Below are 17,275 nucleotides of genomic sequence, written 5' to 3'. Positions count from 1 at the left end.
CATCTTACCTGGGCTAAGGAGAAGAAGAACTGATTACTTAATAGTCCTCATTTCAGATGAAAGTAAATTGTGCATTTCATTTGGAAGTCAAGGTCCCAGGGTCTGGAGAAAGAGAGGAAAGGCACAGAATCCAAGCTTCTCCAAGTCCAGTATGAAGTGTCCACAGTCAGTGATGATTTGGGGTGCCATGTCATCTCCTGGTGTTGGTCCACTGTGTTTTATTAAGTCCAAAGTCAATGTAGCCATCTACCAAGAGCTGCTGCTATGCCACGCCGCATTGACACAGTAATTTGTGCAAAATGAGCCCCAAACAAATATTGATGAACATACATTACTCAGAAGTTTGACTTTTGTGTTATAAATCATTTCACTGATTATCTTATAAAATATTCTGATATTTTGGGATATTGGATTTTTGATTTTCATGAGTTGAGATTTGTGACATGCCATAATCATCTAAATAAATTCAGTATAATATTTCAGTTCTAAAATCTTTAAAAATCTAAAATATATGAAATTTTTAATGTTTGAATTAAATTATGGGGAAATTGATTTTGCATTATTTAATTGGACTGCCTTTTGCTTTAATTATGGCATGCATAAACCATGGCATGGTTTGGATTTGTTTAGTCCAGAGTTGCATTAATTTCTCGCCAAGATCTATAGCAACGATGGGGGAGTCAGACCTGTGTCACATCCTCTCCAGCACATCCAGAGGATTCTGAATGGGGTTAAATTCTGGACTCTGTGGTGGCCAATCCCTTTGTGAACATAATGTCTCATGCTCTTTCACAGTTTGAGCCTGATGAATCCTGACATTTTGGAACATGATGGAATATAACCGTGCCAACAGGAAAGATGACCAACTGAAGCAACCCCACATAATAACACTGCTCCCACAGGCTTGTACAGTAAACACTAGTTATTTTGGGTGCACTGTGCTAATGAAGTGATGCACCTATCACTTTGGGTAAATCTGGACTCATCAGACCACATGACCTTTTCCCACTGCTCAAGAGTTCAATCTTTACACTCCATAGTAAACTGAAACCTTTTTTCTAATTAGCCTCACGTATAAGCTGTTTAGTCCCAATCTCTTGTGTTCTCTTTGACATGGCTGTTTAAGAAATGAGAAGCCACTCACTCTATCAATTAGGGTTAAATAACTTGTTGCCAGCTGAAAAATATTAATCACTGCAGTAATTATACAATGGAAGGTTTTTACCTATTTGCTCAGTTAGAGACATAATTCCTCTAAAAAATGAGATCACTCCAAATTTTTCTTAAATCAGCTCTACATCTCTACATGTATGACAGCCATTCCATTCCAATGTATGTTGAATTCCAATACAGGCACACCTTATTAATGCATAACGAAGTACTGATTAGGTGAACACCTGAACCAAATCTTATTTAACGAGGACAAGTATAAAAACCACTGCTGCTGTAATCACTATTCTCTTAAAATACGACCAGCTGGAAGGCAAAACCAGTGCTAGTAGTACCTCCAGTGGAGTCAAATAATAATTATTAACCATGCCAAAAGAGTGGAGAAAAGTTTAAAAGAAAAGTTTTGAGTGAGGAAAAGAAGGCTTTACTGGCAGATGGATACAGTAAGTGTCAGGTTGCTTCCATCCTTAAAATTTCAAAGACAGCAGCTCATAAGAACAAGGTCAAGCTGCAGACATGGGAGACAGAGAACGAAAATGACTCTCCACTAACCGGGATGACTGCCAACTCATTCGAATGTCAGTCAACATCTGTAATATGGCATCAAGTGACCTACATAAAGAATGGCAAATGGCATTTGTGGTGAAGTGCACGGTAAGGACGGTTCAAAACAGGTTTCTAGAGGCAGGGCTGAAGTCATGCAAAGCCAGAAAAAAACCCTTTTTCAATGAGAAGCAAAGAGCCAGACAGGTTTACAAAAGACCATAAGGATTGAAATGGAGTGTAAATTCATCTTCTCTGATGATTTTCCAATTTTCAGCTTTGCCCAATACCTGGTCGTCTAATGGTTAGATGAACCCCTGGAGAAGTCTAAGCGCCATGGTGTTTCACACCCACTGTGAAATTTGGACAGAAGATCGAGATATATATATATATATATATATATATATATATATATATATATATATATATATAAAAAATAAAGGGTTACACGATTATGACAAAAATCATAATTGTCGATTATTCCCTTGAAATTGTAATTCCGATTATTAATTATGATAACATTTTAAATGTTTTGAATAGCTTTATACCATTGTTTGAAGCAACTGCATGCCATATTTTATAACATATAAATATTTTTTATCTTGGGGACTTTTCTATCCTATTTCTTTGAGGGTGGAATCATCAGAGAGTATCTCCAAGACTTGAAGGTCAATCACCAAACTAGTATTTATAGTGCTGAGAATTCCTTTATCAATTGACAGAACAGCCTAATAATGGAGTCTGTTCTGGCCCATTGTTTACCTAAGCCATGTATGTATTTTAACTTGCATTAGTTGAATAATAGAAACTCACGATGTTCAGACTGTAATGTCTTAGTGCTTTAACAGTTTACATTTTATTTAGATCTATCTTTAGGCTTATTTAATTTAAGGCTTTTCTATGTCTTGGGTATGGAATAATATTCAAAAGGGTCCTTATGTCAGGGGTTTTCAGAATCAAAGACAGTGGGCCTCCTTTTTGACACAACAGACATTTGTTAGCCTACTTTTATCAACTGTGTTAACATTAAAAATTAAAAGTTAGGCTATTATCTCAATAATATCATTATTGTGTTTTCTGACCGTTTTTTTATTGCTGTCGCGCTCAAGGGCTGTAAGGTATTTTTGTCACGTGGTGTGAAAGCGGCGCTGCGCAGACCGGTGTAGGACATTATAGTATCGCGAGAGCGGTTCTAGAGCATATTCAAGCGCTCACAAAGTAACATGCAATAAACACCCCTTAAGCACACAGAATAATTACAAACATTTTTTTGTAATCGCAGCTTTGAACGATCAAACGATCACGTAATCATGGCATCTGTAATCGTAACTGCGATTAGAAAATCAATTAATTGTGCAGCCCTTATATATATATATATATATATATATATATATATTCTTTCACAATATACCCATTCTTTCACAAATGTTTGTAAAAACAGTCTGCATGCCTACGTGCTTGATGGGTGAGCGAATACTTTTGGCAATATAGTGTATATATATATACATATACACATATATATACACATACACATATATATACACATATACACACACACACTATATTGCCAAAAGTATTCGCTCACCCATCCAAATAATCAGAATCAGGTGTTCCAATCACTTCCATGGCCAAAGGTGTATAAAATCAAGCACCTAGGCATGCAGACTGTTTTTACAAACATTTGTGAAAGAATGGGTCGCTCTCAGGAGCTCAGTGAATTCCAGCGTGGAACTGTGATAGGATGCCACCTGTGCAACAAATCCAGTTGTGAAATTTCCTCACTCCTAAATATTCCACAGTCAACTGTCAGCTGTATTATAAGAACGTGGAAGTGTTTGGGAACGACAGCAACTCAGCCACGAAGTGGAAGGCCACGTAAACTGACGGAGCGGGGTCAGCGGATGCTGAGGCGCATAGTGCGAAGAGGTCGCCAACTTTCTGCAGAGTCAATCGCTACAGACCTCCAAACTTCATGTGGCCTTCAGATTAGCTCAAGAACAGTGCGCAGAGAGCTTCATGGAATGGGTTTCCATGGCCGAGCAGCTGCATCCAAGCCATACATCACCAAAGTGCAATGCAAAGCGTCGGATGCAGTGGTGTAAAGCATGCCGCCACTGGACTCTAGAGCAGTGGAGACGCGTTCTCTGGAGTGACGAATCGCACTTCTCCATCTGGCAACCTGATGGACGAGTCTGGGTTTGGCGGTTGCCAAGAGAACGGTACTAGTCTGACTGCACTGTGCCAAGTGTAAAGTTTGGTGGAAGGGGGATTATGGTGTGGGGTTGTTTTTCAGGAGCTGGGCTTGGCCCCTTAGTTCCAGTGAAAGGAACTCTGAATGCTTCAGCATACCAAGACATTTTGGACAATTCCATGCTCCCAACTTTGTGGGAACAGTTTGGAGCTGGCCCCTTCCTCTTCCAATATGACTGTGCACCAGTGCACAAAACAAGGTCCATAAAGACATGGATGACAGAGTCTGGTGTGGATGAACTTGACTGGCCTGCACAGAGTCCTGACCTCAACCCGATAGAACACCTTTGGGATGAATTAGAGCAGAGACTGAGAGCCAGGCCTTCTCGTCCAACATCAGTGCGTGACCTCACAAATGCGCTTCTGGAAGAATGGTCAAAAATTCCCATAAACACACTCCTAAACCTTGTGGACAGCCTTCCCAGAAGAGTTGAAGCTGTTATAGCTGCAAAGGGTGGACCGACGTCATATTGAACCCTATGGATTAGGAATGGGATGTCAATCTTCATTGATTGCACATTCCACCAGTAAGAGCAGAGTGTGAAGGTTTAATTAGCAGAGTAATAGCACAGTTTTGCTTAAATTATTGCAATGCACACAACATTATGGGTGACATATCAGAGTTCAAAAGAGGACAAATTGTTGGTGCATGTCTCGCTGGCGCATCTGTGACTAAGACAGCAAGTCTTTGTGATGTATCAAGAGCCACGGTATCCAGGGTAATGTCAGCATACCACCAAGAAGGACGAACCACATCCAACAGTCTGTCTGTTCAACAACTGTCTGAAAGGAATGTCCGGGTGCTAACCCGGATTGTATCCAAAAAACAAAACCACAGCTGCCCAACTCACTGCAGAATTAAATGTGCACCTCAACTCTCCTGTTTCCACCAAAACTGTCCGTCTGGAGCTCCACAGGGTCAATGTACATGGCCGGGCTGCTATAGCCAAACCTTTGGTCACTCGTGCCAATGCCAAACGTCAGTTTCAATGGTGCCAGCAGCGAAAATCTTGGGCTGTGGACAATGTGAAACATGTATTGTTCTCTGATGAGTCCACCTTCACTGTCTTTCCCACATCCGGGAGAGTTACGGTGTGGAGAAGCCCCAAAGAAGCGTACCACCCAGACTGTTGCATGCCCGGAGTGAAGCATGGGGGTGGATCAGTGATGGTTTGGGTTGCAATATCATGGCATTCCCTAGGCCCAATACTTGTGCTAGATGGGCGCGTCTCTGCCAAGGACTACCGAAACATTCTGGAGGACCATGTGCACCCAATGGTTCAAACATTGTATCCTGAAGGCGGTGCCGTATATCAGGATGATAATGCACCAATACACACAGCAAGACTGGTGACACAGTGGTTTGATGAACATGAAAGTGAAGTTGAACATCTCCCATGGCCTGCACAGTCACCAGATCTAAATATTATTAAGCCACTTTGGGGTGTTTTGGAGGAGCGAGTCAGGAAATGTTTTCCTCCACCAGCATCACGTAGTGACCTGGCCACTATTCTGCAAGAAGAATGGCTCAAAATCCCTCTGGCCACTGTGCAGGACTTGTATCTGTCATTCCCAAGATGAACTGATGCTGTATTGGCCGCAAAAGGAGGCCCTACACCATACTAATGAATTATTGTGGTCTAAAACCAGGCGTTTCAGTTTCATTGTCCAACCCCTGTATATATATATACACGCACACATACATACATACTTTATTTGGATAGCGATTTCAAATATATAAATTTAGAAGAAACATTCTTTAAATTCAAACTAAATATAGTTCTCTAAAATCTAAATCTAAAATAAATACACCAAAATAAATACAGACATTCAGTTGCATGGTGCCTCACTTTGTTTTTCACATTGTTGTTTCTTGGTCTTACCAGCATCAACTCTCCATTGTGATGTGTGGACAGGTAATTTGGGCATACATTTACATATTTTTCCATCGGTAGTTTGACTCTGTTGAGACATAGTAGGTCAGGGATGAGTCCCATGTGTTATTTTCTTTCTTTTTTTTTTTAGCACTGTCAATAGTCCACCCTCATAGCATGCTTGGGGCTAGCCATGTTGCCATACCCACTCAGTTTTTACATCTAGTTTGTTTATTTTTAACAGGGTACCAATCCAATCCATACGCTTGTCTCTTTATTCTATTACACATGTGTTTGTTTAAAAAAAAAAAAAAGACTTAATACTGCTTAATACTGCTTAATACTTAAAAGTTAATACTAATACCCTTAGTATTAGGAGCCTCTGATATTAAGGTGATGTGACATTTTGTCTATTTAAGTCCACTAGCCTACACTGAGCAATCCTCACTACCAAGCTTTATCTCTTTTCAGAACATGGCATGCATGGAAGAAAGACAGATTATGACAGGAAAGTAACTATAATCTGTGGTTAAATACAAACAAATATTTGAATTTGCGATAGATCGATAGATAGTCATCCCTCTATTCACTAAATGCCCTAAAAACACATTGTACATTTGTATTTAATTATGTGTCCAGAATGGTTTTTATGTTCTATATCTATGGTGAAAAATGACTCCTGGAAGCCTTGACTGAATGCCATTCGGAATTTCCTTTAAAATTTTCCAATTAGACTTTTAAACTTTTTAAACAGGCCATTAAATTAGCTACTGAAGTTACTGCAGCCCAGAAATGCATTGTCCCTACGAGAGGGAGATCACAAGTTTGAATCCTAAAGACCCAGAAAGGTTACATAAAGTCTACAATGAGTTGAAAGGTAGCCCAATCTGATGCCCTACACACATTCTACATGTTAGTGGTGAATGCAAAAGAAAGCTACTGGACTTAGACTAACTAGAATGCAAGAATACGAAATTAAAATTCTAATGCTTCAGACATGCCCCTTGAATATTGGTCCAGCCAGGCAAAAAAGCTGATATTTAATTAAAGAAGTTTAATTTTGTTACATTATATTATGAAGATTTCCTTTATTGGTAATGCTAAGATTGATTGGATCACACAACTACAGTGTCACTGCATTATCATACTGAATAATGGCATGGCTGTGAATCGGCCATTGGCATGAACACTATTACATCTCTTGAGAAAAATTACAACATGCAAGTATCAGACAAATATAAATAAAGTAGAAATAATATGAAAGAAACATACCAAAATAAAAGAAACTAAAACTAAAAATTGAGGCTAAGAAAGAGCAAAAAATTTGCTTTGTGTAATATTTTATTATGCTCAGACAGGCTTATCTGAAAATGTGAGGAAGGAAAGTCCTTATATTTAACTGCTTCAAGACACATTCCCATTAACAAACAAGACTTAAAACCCACAATTTGGCAAGAGTCTAAGTTGCCTACCTGTATTTGAGCGCCGACGGATGCCAAAGTCCCAACTGGAAGTGATGTCCATGGACTGAGAGAGGTCACAAGGCTGCACTTCTCCACTAACAATGGAATCCCCCAACAAACCCGTCAGTCCACTACCAGCAGATATGGCACCTAAATAACACTTCTCTAAGTCAACATCATGGTCAATCAGCACCATCTCACACATTCCTGAGTCATCACTAGTCACATGGGACTGTCGGATGTGGGCCAGTATGATGGTGGGATTGTCAAGGAAAGCCATTCTCATTGGTACCTCCTGCCACAGCTTTCATAAATCATCCAACTCTCCACTTTCTTTCATTCACTTTCCATCAAGTTCAGACACCCAAAAAAGGTCCAATGTTTCTTCACAAATTATAGTTTATTGTTTCCAGTCAGTAGTGGAGCATTTGTAGTTGCCTGAGGAAATGACAGTTATCAAGTAAATTCAAGTATATTTAATGTGTTAACATATTACATCACACATATACATCATGGCAGTGGTATTTAATATATTTATATGTGCTCAATACTGTTAAGCACACCTACTGTCATTCCAGTATAAACACTGCAAAATAATTGATTAATCATGCACAATATGGACAAGTTAACCATTGTAAATCTAATTAACTGTTGTATAAATTTGTTTATATAGTGCATAGCAAGTAGGTGACCACAGCAGTGTTCACCTTTTTCAAGTATTTGCCCATCACACAGCAAAAACCCTGTAAAGATCTGGTGACCATAAAGAGGATAGAAAATTCTTTACATGATTTTCATCCTCATCAATCCATTCACTAAACCCTTCTGCCGTGTGGATGTGGATGGGTAATTCTGGTAGAGACAACTCCCATCATCACAATAGAAATGTTTCAATGTACAATAAAGGTGATCAATCAGAACAACCTTTTTGACTTACAGTGACATTTTTATAAGGAAACAACTGAGCCATTCCACGAACCACCACTTGACTGATTTCTATTACTTAGTAAATAATAAACTATAAGACATTTTTTTTAAGAATATCTATCACTTCAGTTAGAGACAGTTTATTATGTGCAACATATGAACTTAGCTTGGATAACAGATGTGATAAACTTTTAAGTTAAAGTCACAACTGTATAAATTAAGCTGCCCAAATATGCGGCAATGAGCCACTGACATACACTCAGGTTTTTCCTCTCCACCTCCTAGGACCTTCTGGACAGCAATCTCTGTAATCCTATGGGAGAGTGTTGGTACCTCCAGAAAAATCAATATTCAACAGACGATGTGACGCCACACAAGCAGCTTGCCTTCTTTTGCACGAATGCCAACAACAGCAAAGGCAATCTTTATTTCATATTTAGTACTGGCAAAATACTGAATCTAAAGGGGGCAGCGAGTTAGGATGGTTAGTTCATGTATACTAGCTTAGACTAGTGAGCGAGTTATGTATCGTGACCTGATTTTCCCAGAGTTAGCTATAACGCTATCACTCGATAGTAAGGCCTTGACATAGTCTCCCAATGTTATTCAAATGCTCGAAAAGAGCTTAAAGCAACTTTACCTTCATGCATAATCAATTCGTTGGTTAAATATATTGGCCATAAAGACAATCACGCAAGTAACGTACAAGTTAATCTGAATAAAAATCAATGTTTTTGTTAAAGCCTTTGGCGTCCAACGGTAAGCCATAACTAAATTACATCATTTTATTTCCGGGCTCTTCTTCTCAATCTTCGACTTTTATAGCGCTTTGTTGACCAAAGTTAGGTGCATTCCCGCCACCTACTGGGCTGGAGTATGAAACCGCGACAATGTGTTTGTATGTGTGTGTGTGTGTGTGTGTGTGTGTGTGTGTGTGGTGGGGGGGGGGGACAAAAATGATTAAAATGATTTAAAATGTTTACAACATAGCAGTAATTTAAAGATGTATGACCAAGTCTAGTTAGAATTGTCTTCTCTTCTCTTACCAAAATCTGTTTAATCACTGCCAACCTGATATTCAGTGTCTTATTATATTGAATATACTGGAAATGTCTTCCCCTTCTTCCTTATCTCAAACTTCTTGCCACTTTCTTTTCTTCTTTTCTCACATACAATCATATGGATTATTGCTTTAACTTAAAAGTAAAAATAAAAAAAACTTAAAAAATCCACCAAATGAAACTCAAAATCCAGTAAAGTGCTGCTTTCTACTTGCTTCTATCACATTTTCAGCCTCTTTCCTTACATGGCAGACCCCTTAACCTGCACTGTGCTATTCACCACAACTGTAATGCTTCAGCTTTGCTTCTTGCCCACATTTCCCATATTCAGTTTCACCTCCACATATGCCACATCTGTCCTCTACATGCAGCTGCAACATGTTTATACTTTTTGCATTTGTTCTTTTTACATTTGTTGCACTTTCTGCATCTTAAATCCACAGCTCCAGCTCCATTTTTTATTTAAATGAATCTAATGGAATGTCAGTTGGTATACCAGATATCACTCCTCTTATCCACTTCTCCCCTTTTACTTCTGTGTAAATTAGTGCAGGCAACATTTTTGATGCATTTGCTTTTTTGTTGCATTCTATGATTACATGCTATCCGTAATTTGCCATCTGTTAATTATTTAGTATAGTCAACCATTCGACTCCATAATTTTTTTTGTTACTCTTAGTGGATTAATTTCTTCACCATCCTCCACTGTAAATGTCATCAAAACTTGTTCCTGACACTTTATTCCAACTTTCTTTTATGTTTTTCTACCACCATGCAGTTAACGTTTCTCTCAACTCTTTTTTCTCCACCAAACATTTCATCTTCTATCTCCAGACCACTTCCTGTTTCTGAAGTATTTCCTTATATCAATCACTCATAGCCCAATGTGACCTCCCACCATCTAGCTCACCCAACTCCCTCCCGGGAAGACCAGTAGCCATCAAAAGTTCTTCTTGTTATTCTTCAGCCATTTTAAGGGCTGTCTCAATTGCAATACCATTCTAGTGCTTGGAATGCTCACTAAGAAATCCTGCAATACACCTGTCATGAATCTCTCCTTTTCTGGGTGCTGTGAGCTTTTGTGTTTTCATATTTTTTGTACTGTTTACATTACCATGTATGTTTTTGTTTTGGTTTAAGTCCATCAGTTTAAAAACTGATGTCTGCCCTCAGTAAATATGGCTTATTAAATTTAATAGATTTTACTTAAAAAAGTTAGCTTTAATTACTTAATTTAAAGCTGCAATTGTTACATAATATATTGAGTGTATGGTTTACTTTGAATAATGAAGAAAAATTACCAGTAATTTTGAGCAAAGTCAACAATAATGTGGAGTTTAATCAATGTAGTACAATTTTTTAGGATCCAATCAGGATACCACCTGATGTAGAACTGGCTTGATTTTGAATCTAGCAATTTGCTGCGTCCATTTTACACAAGCCAAGCTTACAGTGAAGGACTGATCATCCACGGTGAAGGTAAGCAGCTAAATGTTATGTGAAATGAGCAAAGCTTTTCTTTATCAAGTATTCTGAATATGCACTTTTCAAAACTATTTTTTTTAAATAAATGTAATTCACATTTTTAATAAATTTTGAATGAACACCTGTGTGCATGTCAGAGTTTTGAACTTTTGTGAGACCAAAATTTACATTGTAAAGTTATTTTAGATGTTGAACGATTAAAATATCTCTGATCGCAGTATTGTGATATAGTGCACAATCTGTCAGTTCTGTAATATTCGGACAAGTATACTGTATAACACAACGTATGTTTGTAGTCGCATCACAGAGGTAGTGTAACATTGCAGTTCTTTATCATGAAATTTTACGGTTGCATACATTTTATAGCCATGCTACTTTAAACTTTCAAATGTTTTTTAGCATGCTCTTCTGACGATAGCAAAAAGCCCGGCACACAGCGCGAATATTGATCTTTTTCGTGTCTTGTAGCCCTTTGTGTAAACACTTTGTGTTGAATACATGCTGTGTTTACAAAAATGTTTATATCTTTAATAAACGTTAACAGATGCTGGATGTATCAGTATATTAAGTCTATCCATTAGGTCTTAACATGGCCTTAGCCTTATATGCTCATTATCAAGTCATTATGCTAAAAAAAAAAAAAAATTAAAAAAAGGTAATAAGTAAATAACTCACTCTTGACAGAGTATCTTTCATAGCTTTGTTAATAATAAAAGCGATATAATAAATACATTACAATATTAAAATTTTTATTACAATATTTTTAAAAAATATTTTATGACACCCATATCCAGCTGCGGCGCTGCGCAGACCGAGCGGTGTATGACACCAAAGTATCGCGAGAGCGATTCTAGCGCATATTCGAGCGCACACTCTCAAGTCACTCTCGCAGTACTTTGACGTTACCAGATCGATCTGCGCAGTGCCGCTTCAAGTCACTTTATATCATAAGCATAAACCCGCGTTTTTAGGCACATGCTGGATATGGGTGTCATAAAATAATTTTTAAAAATATCTTAATAAAAAATTGTAATAAAAATAAGAATATTGTAATGTATTTATATATATATGTTTTTATTTATTTAAAAAGTCTTTACTGGAAAAAAAAACTGCATTAATAAATTTTCTCTATGTGTGCGTATGCCATGCAAATACGTTTTTCACAGCTGCTGATCTGCTCATCATGTAAAATAACTGTGGAAAATACTGATCCTGGACCTGCAGTTATGAGCAGCTTTTCCCTTGATAAGCAACTAGAAGCAGCCGCAGGCAGTGGTTTGAGTGAGAATATTCCACAGCAAATTTTATATTGTTAGTCTAAGAACATTCAGGAAAAAAATCATGCAGCGAATATCTGGAAAACAACCCTTACCAATCCAATTCAAGTTTGAAAATATCAACAAAAAAAAAAAAGGTCTGGCAGCAGAATGCCTTATGAACGGGAAGATCGGTTGGAGTGTCTTACCACTAAAAGAACACCACCTGGGGATTTGGGCACAAAAAACACTGGACCATCAGAACCCTACTCACCTGAATACCTGAAAACCCTGTTCGGTAAGCAAAACCGCTTGTTTTTGTCTGATTACTACAATGCATATGAATTCATTGAATACAGCAAAGAGGCAGATGTGATAATCTGCTTCCCATGTAGATTGTTTCAGTGCAGATCTAGTGGTGCATACAGGGTTCCTGATTTTATTGCAAATGGAGTATGTGACTGGAAGAATATTTTAGCAAAGTTACAGAAACACACAGACGGAGCACCACATCGTCACTGTACGGAGCAATGGCACTGCTTTCACCAAACCAAAGTAACTGGTTCAGTCACTCAAGTGAATCAAGTGAGTCTCACAGGACCACAGAGTAGTGCAAAAGGGAATATGCAGCATCCATTGTTGACATATTGCTCTATTTAGGAAAACAAGGACTTGCACTGAGAGGGCACAACAGGAGAGACAGGGAACTTTTTGAAACTGTACGACTGGTATGCCAGGCGTGACAAGGCTTTCTGTACTTGATTAAATGCCCCATTCAATCTAATGAGCCCTGACACACAAAATGAATTTTTAGAAATAGCTGCTTGTTTAGTCAAAGGCAAGATAATCCACGGAATCGTAGAAAATGTTTTTTTTACTGTTTTAGTGGATGAAGCACGCAGTTTTAAAGAGGAACAAATGGCCATGTGTGTGAGGTACACAAAGAGTTTGGAGTTAAAGGAAAGATATCTAGGATTTGCTTAATGTTCTAAAAGAGCAGATGCTAATGGAATTTATTTACATGTAAAGCACTTTCTGGATGCATGTGGAATATACACTTTACCCATTGTTGCACAAACTTATCACGGAGTAGGTGTTGTGTCCGGTCATGTAAAGGGAGTTCAGTTTCTGAGCCTGCAGGGTAAATCGCACAGCAACTGTTTTTTCAAATCCTCGAGAGTCTGTATACGTTTTTCTCACAACCAGGCACTCACCATGCATACCAGCAGCACCAAAAGAAGCTTGGAGTTAAAGCAGAATAAGAGTTAAAGTTCAATAAGAGCCCTGCTCTCCACTCTTTCCGAGCTCTCTGTGCCAGCTACAAAAGAAAGACACAACACTATCTTAGACTTCAAGTGTCATGGAATCTACAATAAAGAGCCTTGAGAGTATGAGGACCACTGAAAAGTGGGAAGAATTCTGGATTGAAATTGAAGCATTCTTTAATTCACTTGACATTCCAGTCTGTGAAGATGAACGCAATCATACACGTAAGTGAGCAGTGAAAAGAATGGCTATGTTGGATTCCTGTGTTGTCGCAAGGTCCCTTGGACAAAGAGAATGCCAAACAGATATCATACAAAGCATGCAAGAGAAATGGGCCCAAAAGGTATACTTTCCTGTTTTGGATACTCTTTTGGGTGAGTGTCAGTCCTGGTTTTCCACCCAGACCATGGAAACAGCAGAGTGTCGATGCAGTGCTAAAATGCGATCCAGAGGGATCGATGCAGTGTCTTTAAAATAAATATGCACCAACCCTCTCTATAAAGTCAAAACTGGCCTCTACCAAGATAAAAAACTGCACTCACCACACTAATCTCTTGACTTTGTGAAGGAGGCACTCTTGACTGGATTTTATCTGTAGAATATGTCTGTGTTGCAGCATATTTGGAAAAAGACAGGTGGCGGTGGAAAGTAGTAAAGGAAACATCTATGACACATAGAACCGCTCATATTTGATGATAACAACTGGCTGAAATTCAAGAGGGAATGGGACGTGTACAGCAAAGCAGGACTGTTGGACAAGTCAAAAAAGGTGCAAGCTTACACCCTCCTCAACTTAGCCGGTTCAGATGCACTAGATAAATATGAGTCGTTTCATTTCCAAGAGGGTGAGGACCAAGAGGATCCTGATGTGTTAATAAAAAAATTTGATTGAGATATGCTTGCCAGAATGGCTAATGGCTAGACATGCATTCAATATCACAGTGCAAAAACCTGATGAAGGTAGGAATTCAATCCTACATGGCCATGTTGAGGCTGTTAGCAAAAAAAATTAACTATGGCTTACTAACTGATGAACTAATATGAGACTGAATTGTCTGTGGTATCTACAATGATGCAGTTCGTGTTCAGCTATTAAGGGAAAAAGACTTGATATATATATATATATATACATATTACAGCACCTTTTGTACTGCTGCACCGCACACACTTCAGCCTCTCTTTTGAGCTACTTAGTACCACTTTCAGCACGATGAAACAGCATGTTGATCGTGGTACTAAGTAGCTCAAAAGAGTGGCTGAAGTGTGTGCGGTGCAGCAGTACAAAAGGCGCTGTAGTAATTGTGGGGGTGAACACGGCTTTTAACAAACGCTGCAACTCGTGCAACAAGTGGAACCACTTTGCCAAGTGTTGTAGAGCCAAGCCTCAAAATACAGGTGGGCAGATGGCAGCATTTAGTGGAACTATTGAAAGGAACCTACACAGAATTATGAAGTGGAAAGTGAGGTCCACCAAGGTTATTTTCACTGTGAAAGTGTGGAGCTGTTTGCAAACAAATGAGAAATATTCACCACTCTCCCAATAACCAGTAATAAGCAGGTCAAGCTGAAAATAGACACTGGGGCTAAATGCAATGTAATGTCGTTATCCACACTGCAACACATCAACCAAAACATCTATATTTGATAGCCTTTGGTGGTCAAACAATTAAAACACTGGGCTCTGTTACCCTAGATTTTCCTGGGGAAAAATTGCTATTCCACATAGTGAACAGAAATGTTAAGAGCCTGTTAGGCTTACAGGATAGCATGAAGTTAAATCTCATATGGCTCAGCCCTGAAGTACATGCTGTACAACAGCAGGCTCCCGAGATGAGTGATTATGAGGACTTTATTTCGTACTGACACTGTTGGTAAGCTTCCAGTCATGAATCATATGCGCCTGGATGAATCGGTGCATCCTATTGAGTGTGCCCTGAGAAGGATTCCACTAGCCATGAAAGATAGTCTTGCAAGAGTTAAAGAGGATGACTAGACTGGGTATTATCTCAACAGTGGAGGAGACTACCCCATGGGTCTCTACTCCATGGCAGCTACAGTCAAAAAGGATAGCACGGAACACATATGCATTGACCCTGTGCATCTTAATGAGGCTCTCCTGAGGCCTCATCATCCATTAAAGACTGTTGAGCAAGTGATCACTGACATGCCACAGGCCAAGGTTTTCAGCATTCTGGATGCAGATGCCGTCTGCAAACATCTCATAAACACTATTCTCACTGGCTGGCCTGACTCATATAAAGATCTTCCACATGATATCCATCCATTTTAGGCCATGAGGGATGAATTGACAGTGGATGATGGCTTGATTATGCATGGTCAGAGGTATGTATTACCTCACTCTCTTCAGAAACACTACTTAACACAGCTTCAGAACCAACGTCACCTTCTAAAAGTGCCTGAGTCATACTGTCCCACCATTACCATGAAAGAGCAAATTCATGTACAGCAGTGCTACAGTACATGACATTTCAAAAAATGGATGTAACGTGTCATTACCACTAAACACTCACAGTTCCATACAAGTGGATCCAGATTTACAAGCTCCACTGGTTGTCACTTGATCAGGACAAGTGTCCAAGCCTAATCTAAGGTTCAAAGACTTTGTCACACACTAATTGCTCATGTAGTATGTTCATTACACATGGGAACATAGTTAGATGTTGTTGGTGTTTATTTCTATGTTGCACACTTCTTGTTCTTCTCTTTGGTTTATGCTATGTTATTTGTAAAAAAAAAAAAAAAAAAAAAAGAAAGATGTGCAATATGTCTGTGTTGCACACATATGTATGTTTAAGGGAGCTGCATATTTGGAAATGGACAGGTTGGGGTGGAAAGTTGTAAAGGAATTTGGGGCATGTTCTTTTCTGGTGCGAACATTCATTAAACGGCAATTATCAAGACAACACGCAACTCCCTTGTTCTTGTGCACATCTACATTATCCAAACTTCTAAAAACTTTTCAAGTTGGCACTGACATTACTGGTGGGGACCGCAACTTGCAAGAGATCATTTTCAGCAATGCGACACATAAGGAACTGGATGCGTTCAACTGTGGGCCAGGAGAGACTCTCATCTTTGAGTCTGCTGCATAGTGAAAGTGACATAACCACAGGACTAAACAACGAGGACATCATCAACGCATATGATGCCAGGTCTAAATGCAAGATTTTGCTGCATTAGTTAAGGCAATGGCTATTTAATATACATACAGTATTTCTTTTCTGCTAAAATTAACAGTGGTTTGTAAAGTATTTCCTTTAATAACAAATAATTTATAGGGAGCGATGTGCACTGCAATGTGTATGTTGTTGCTAGGTGACACTTCGGTTGAAACCTCTTTTTGGTTAGTTGGAAATCTTTTTAAATGCATCAAAGGGAAACGCATATCTTAGGCTTACCATGGAGTTGGTTCACCCTCTGTCTATGTGTACCTGCACATTTCAGTGAAAAGTGATTGCTTAATGTCAATGAGTCCAGTCATATATGTGGCAAAAACCTACAAACTGAATTCTTTTGAGAACTGGACAGATTCACTCAATGTTTTCTTGATATCGTTAAGGCCAAAGGTGAAGACATTGGCTCCAAACAAAAGAAGATTGAAAGAAGATTCTGCAACAGATTGAAAATGACGTAAGCCTCTCAGACACACCATAATCCCCACCCTGTAAATCTACTATTGCTTTGGCTGTTATTGTTTGCTCTGTGTTGTGTTTGTGCTGTGAGTGCTATTAAATGTAACTTTTTTCATAAATTTACAGTAATCTAATTTCAGTTGGAGAGGAACAGCCATTCTCCACGGCCTTCCACTCTGCCTTGGAGAGTTCCCTATTGATTTTTACAAGACATGTTTTGTAAGTAGTGGAAGATAAATTAAGAATTCAAAGAAAAAGAAAAGAAACAAGAAGAATATAAATTGGATGAGATGAAGAGTAAGAAAAATAATTCTAAGAACAATAGAA

At 38.7% G+C, this 17,275-nt stretch overlaps 1 protein-coding gene across 4 annotated transcripts in view; it reads right to left on the bottom strand.

Annotated features, from left to right (window-relative positions):
- The window catches only part of mapkap1 (MAPK associated protein 1), a 34,240-nt gene extending 25,195 nt beyond the window's left edge, over positions 1-9,045 (bottom strand). The window contains exons 1-2 of one of the 4 annotated variants that reach the window (XM_058382744.1): positions 8,868-9,045; positions 7,310-7,738 (exon numbers count right to left, since the gene is read on the bottom strand). In XM_058382744.1, the coding sequence (XP_058238727.1) occupies positions 7,310-7,586 (277 nt within the window). In that variant the 5' untranslated portion in view covers positions 7,587-7,738; positions 8,868-9,045. The remainder of the gene's footprint in view (positions 1-7,309; positions 7,739-8,867) is intronic. The other 3 variants (XM_058382741.1, XM_058382742.1, XM_058382743.1) reach the window with 3 other exon arrangements.
- Between the last annotated feature and the right edge of the window lie 8,230 nt (positions 9,046-17,275).

Source organism: Hemibagrus wyckioides, linkage group LG28, assembly GCF_019097595.1.
Source record: "Hemibagrus wyckioides isolate EC202008001 linkage group LG28, SWU_Hwy_1.0, whole genome shotgun sequence".
In the NCBI taxonomy this organism is placed as follows: domain Eukaryota; kingdom Metazoa; phylum Chordata; class Actinopteri; order Siluriformes; family Bagridae; genus Hemibagrus; species Hemibagrus wyckioides.
This window is presented reverse-complemented; position numbering and strand designations above follow the sequence as displayed.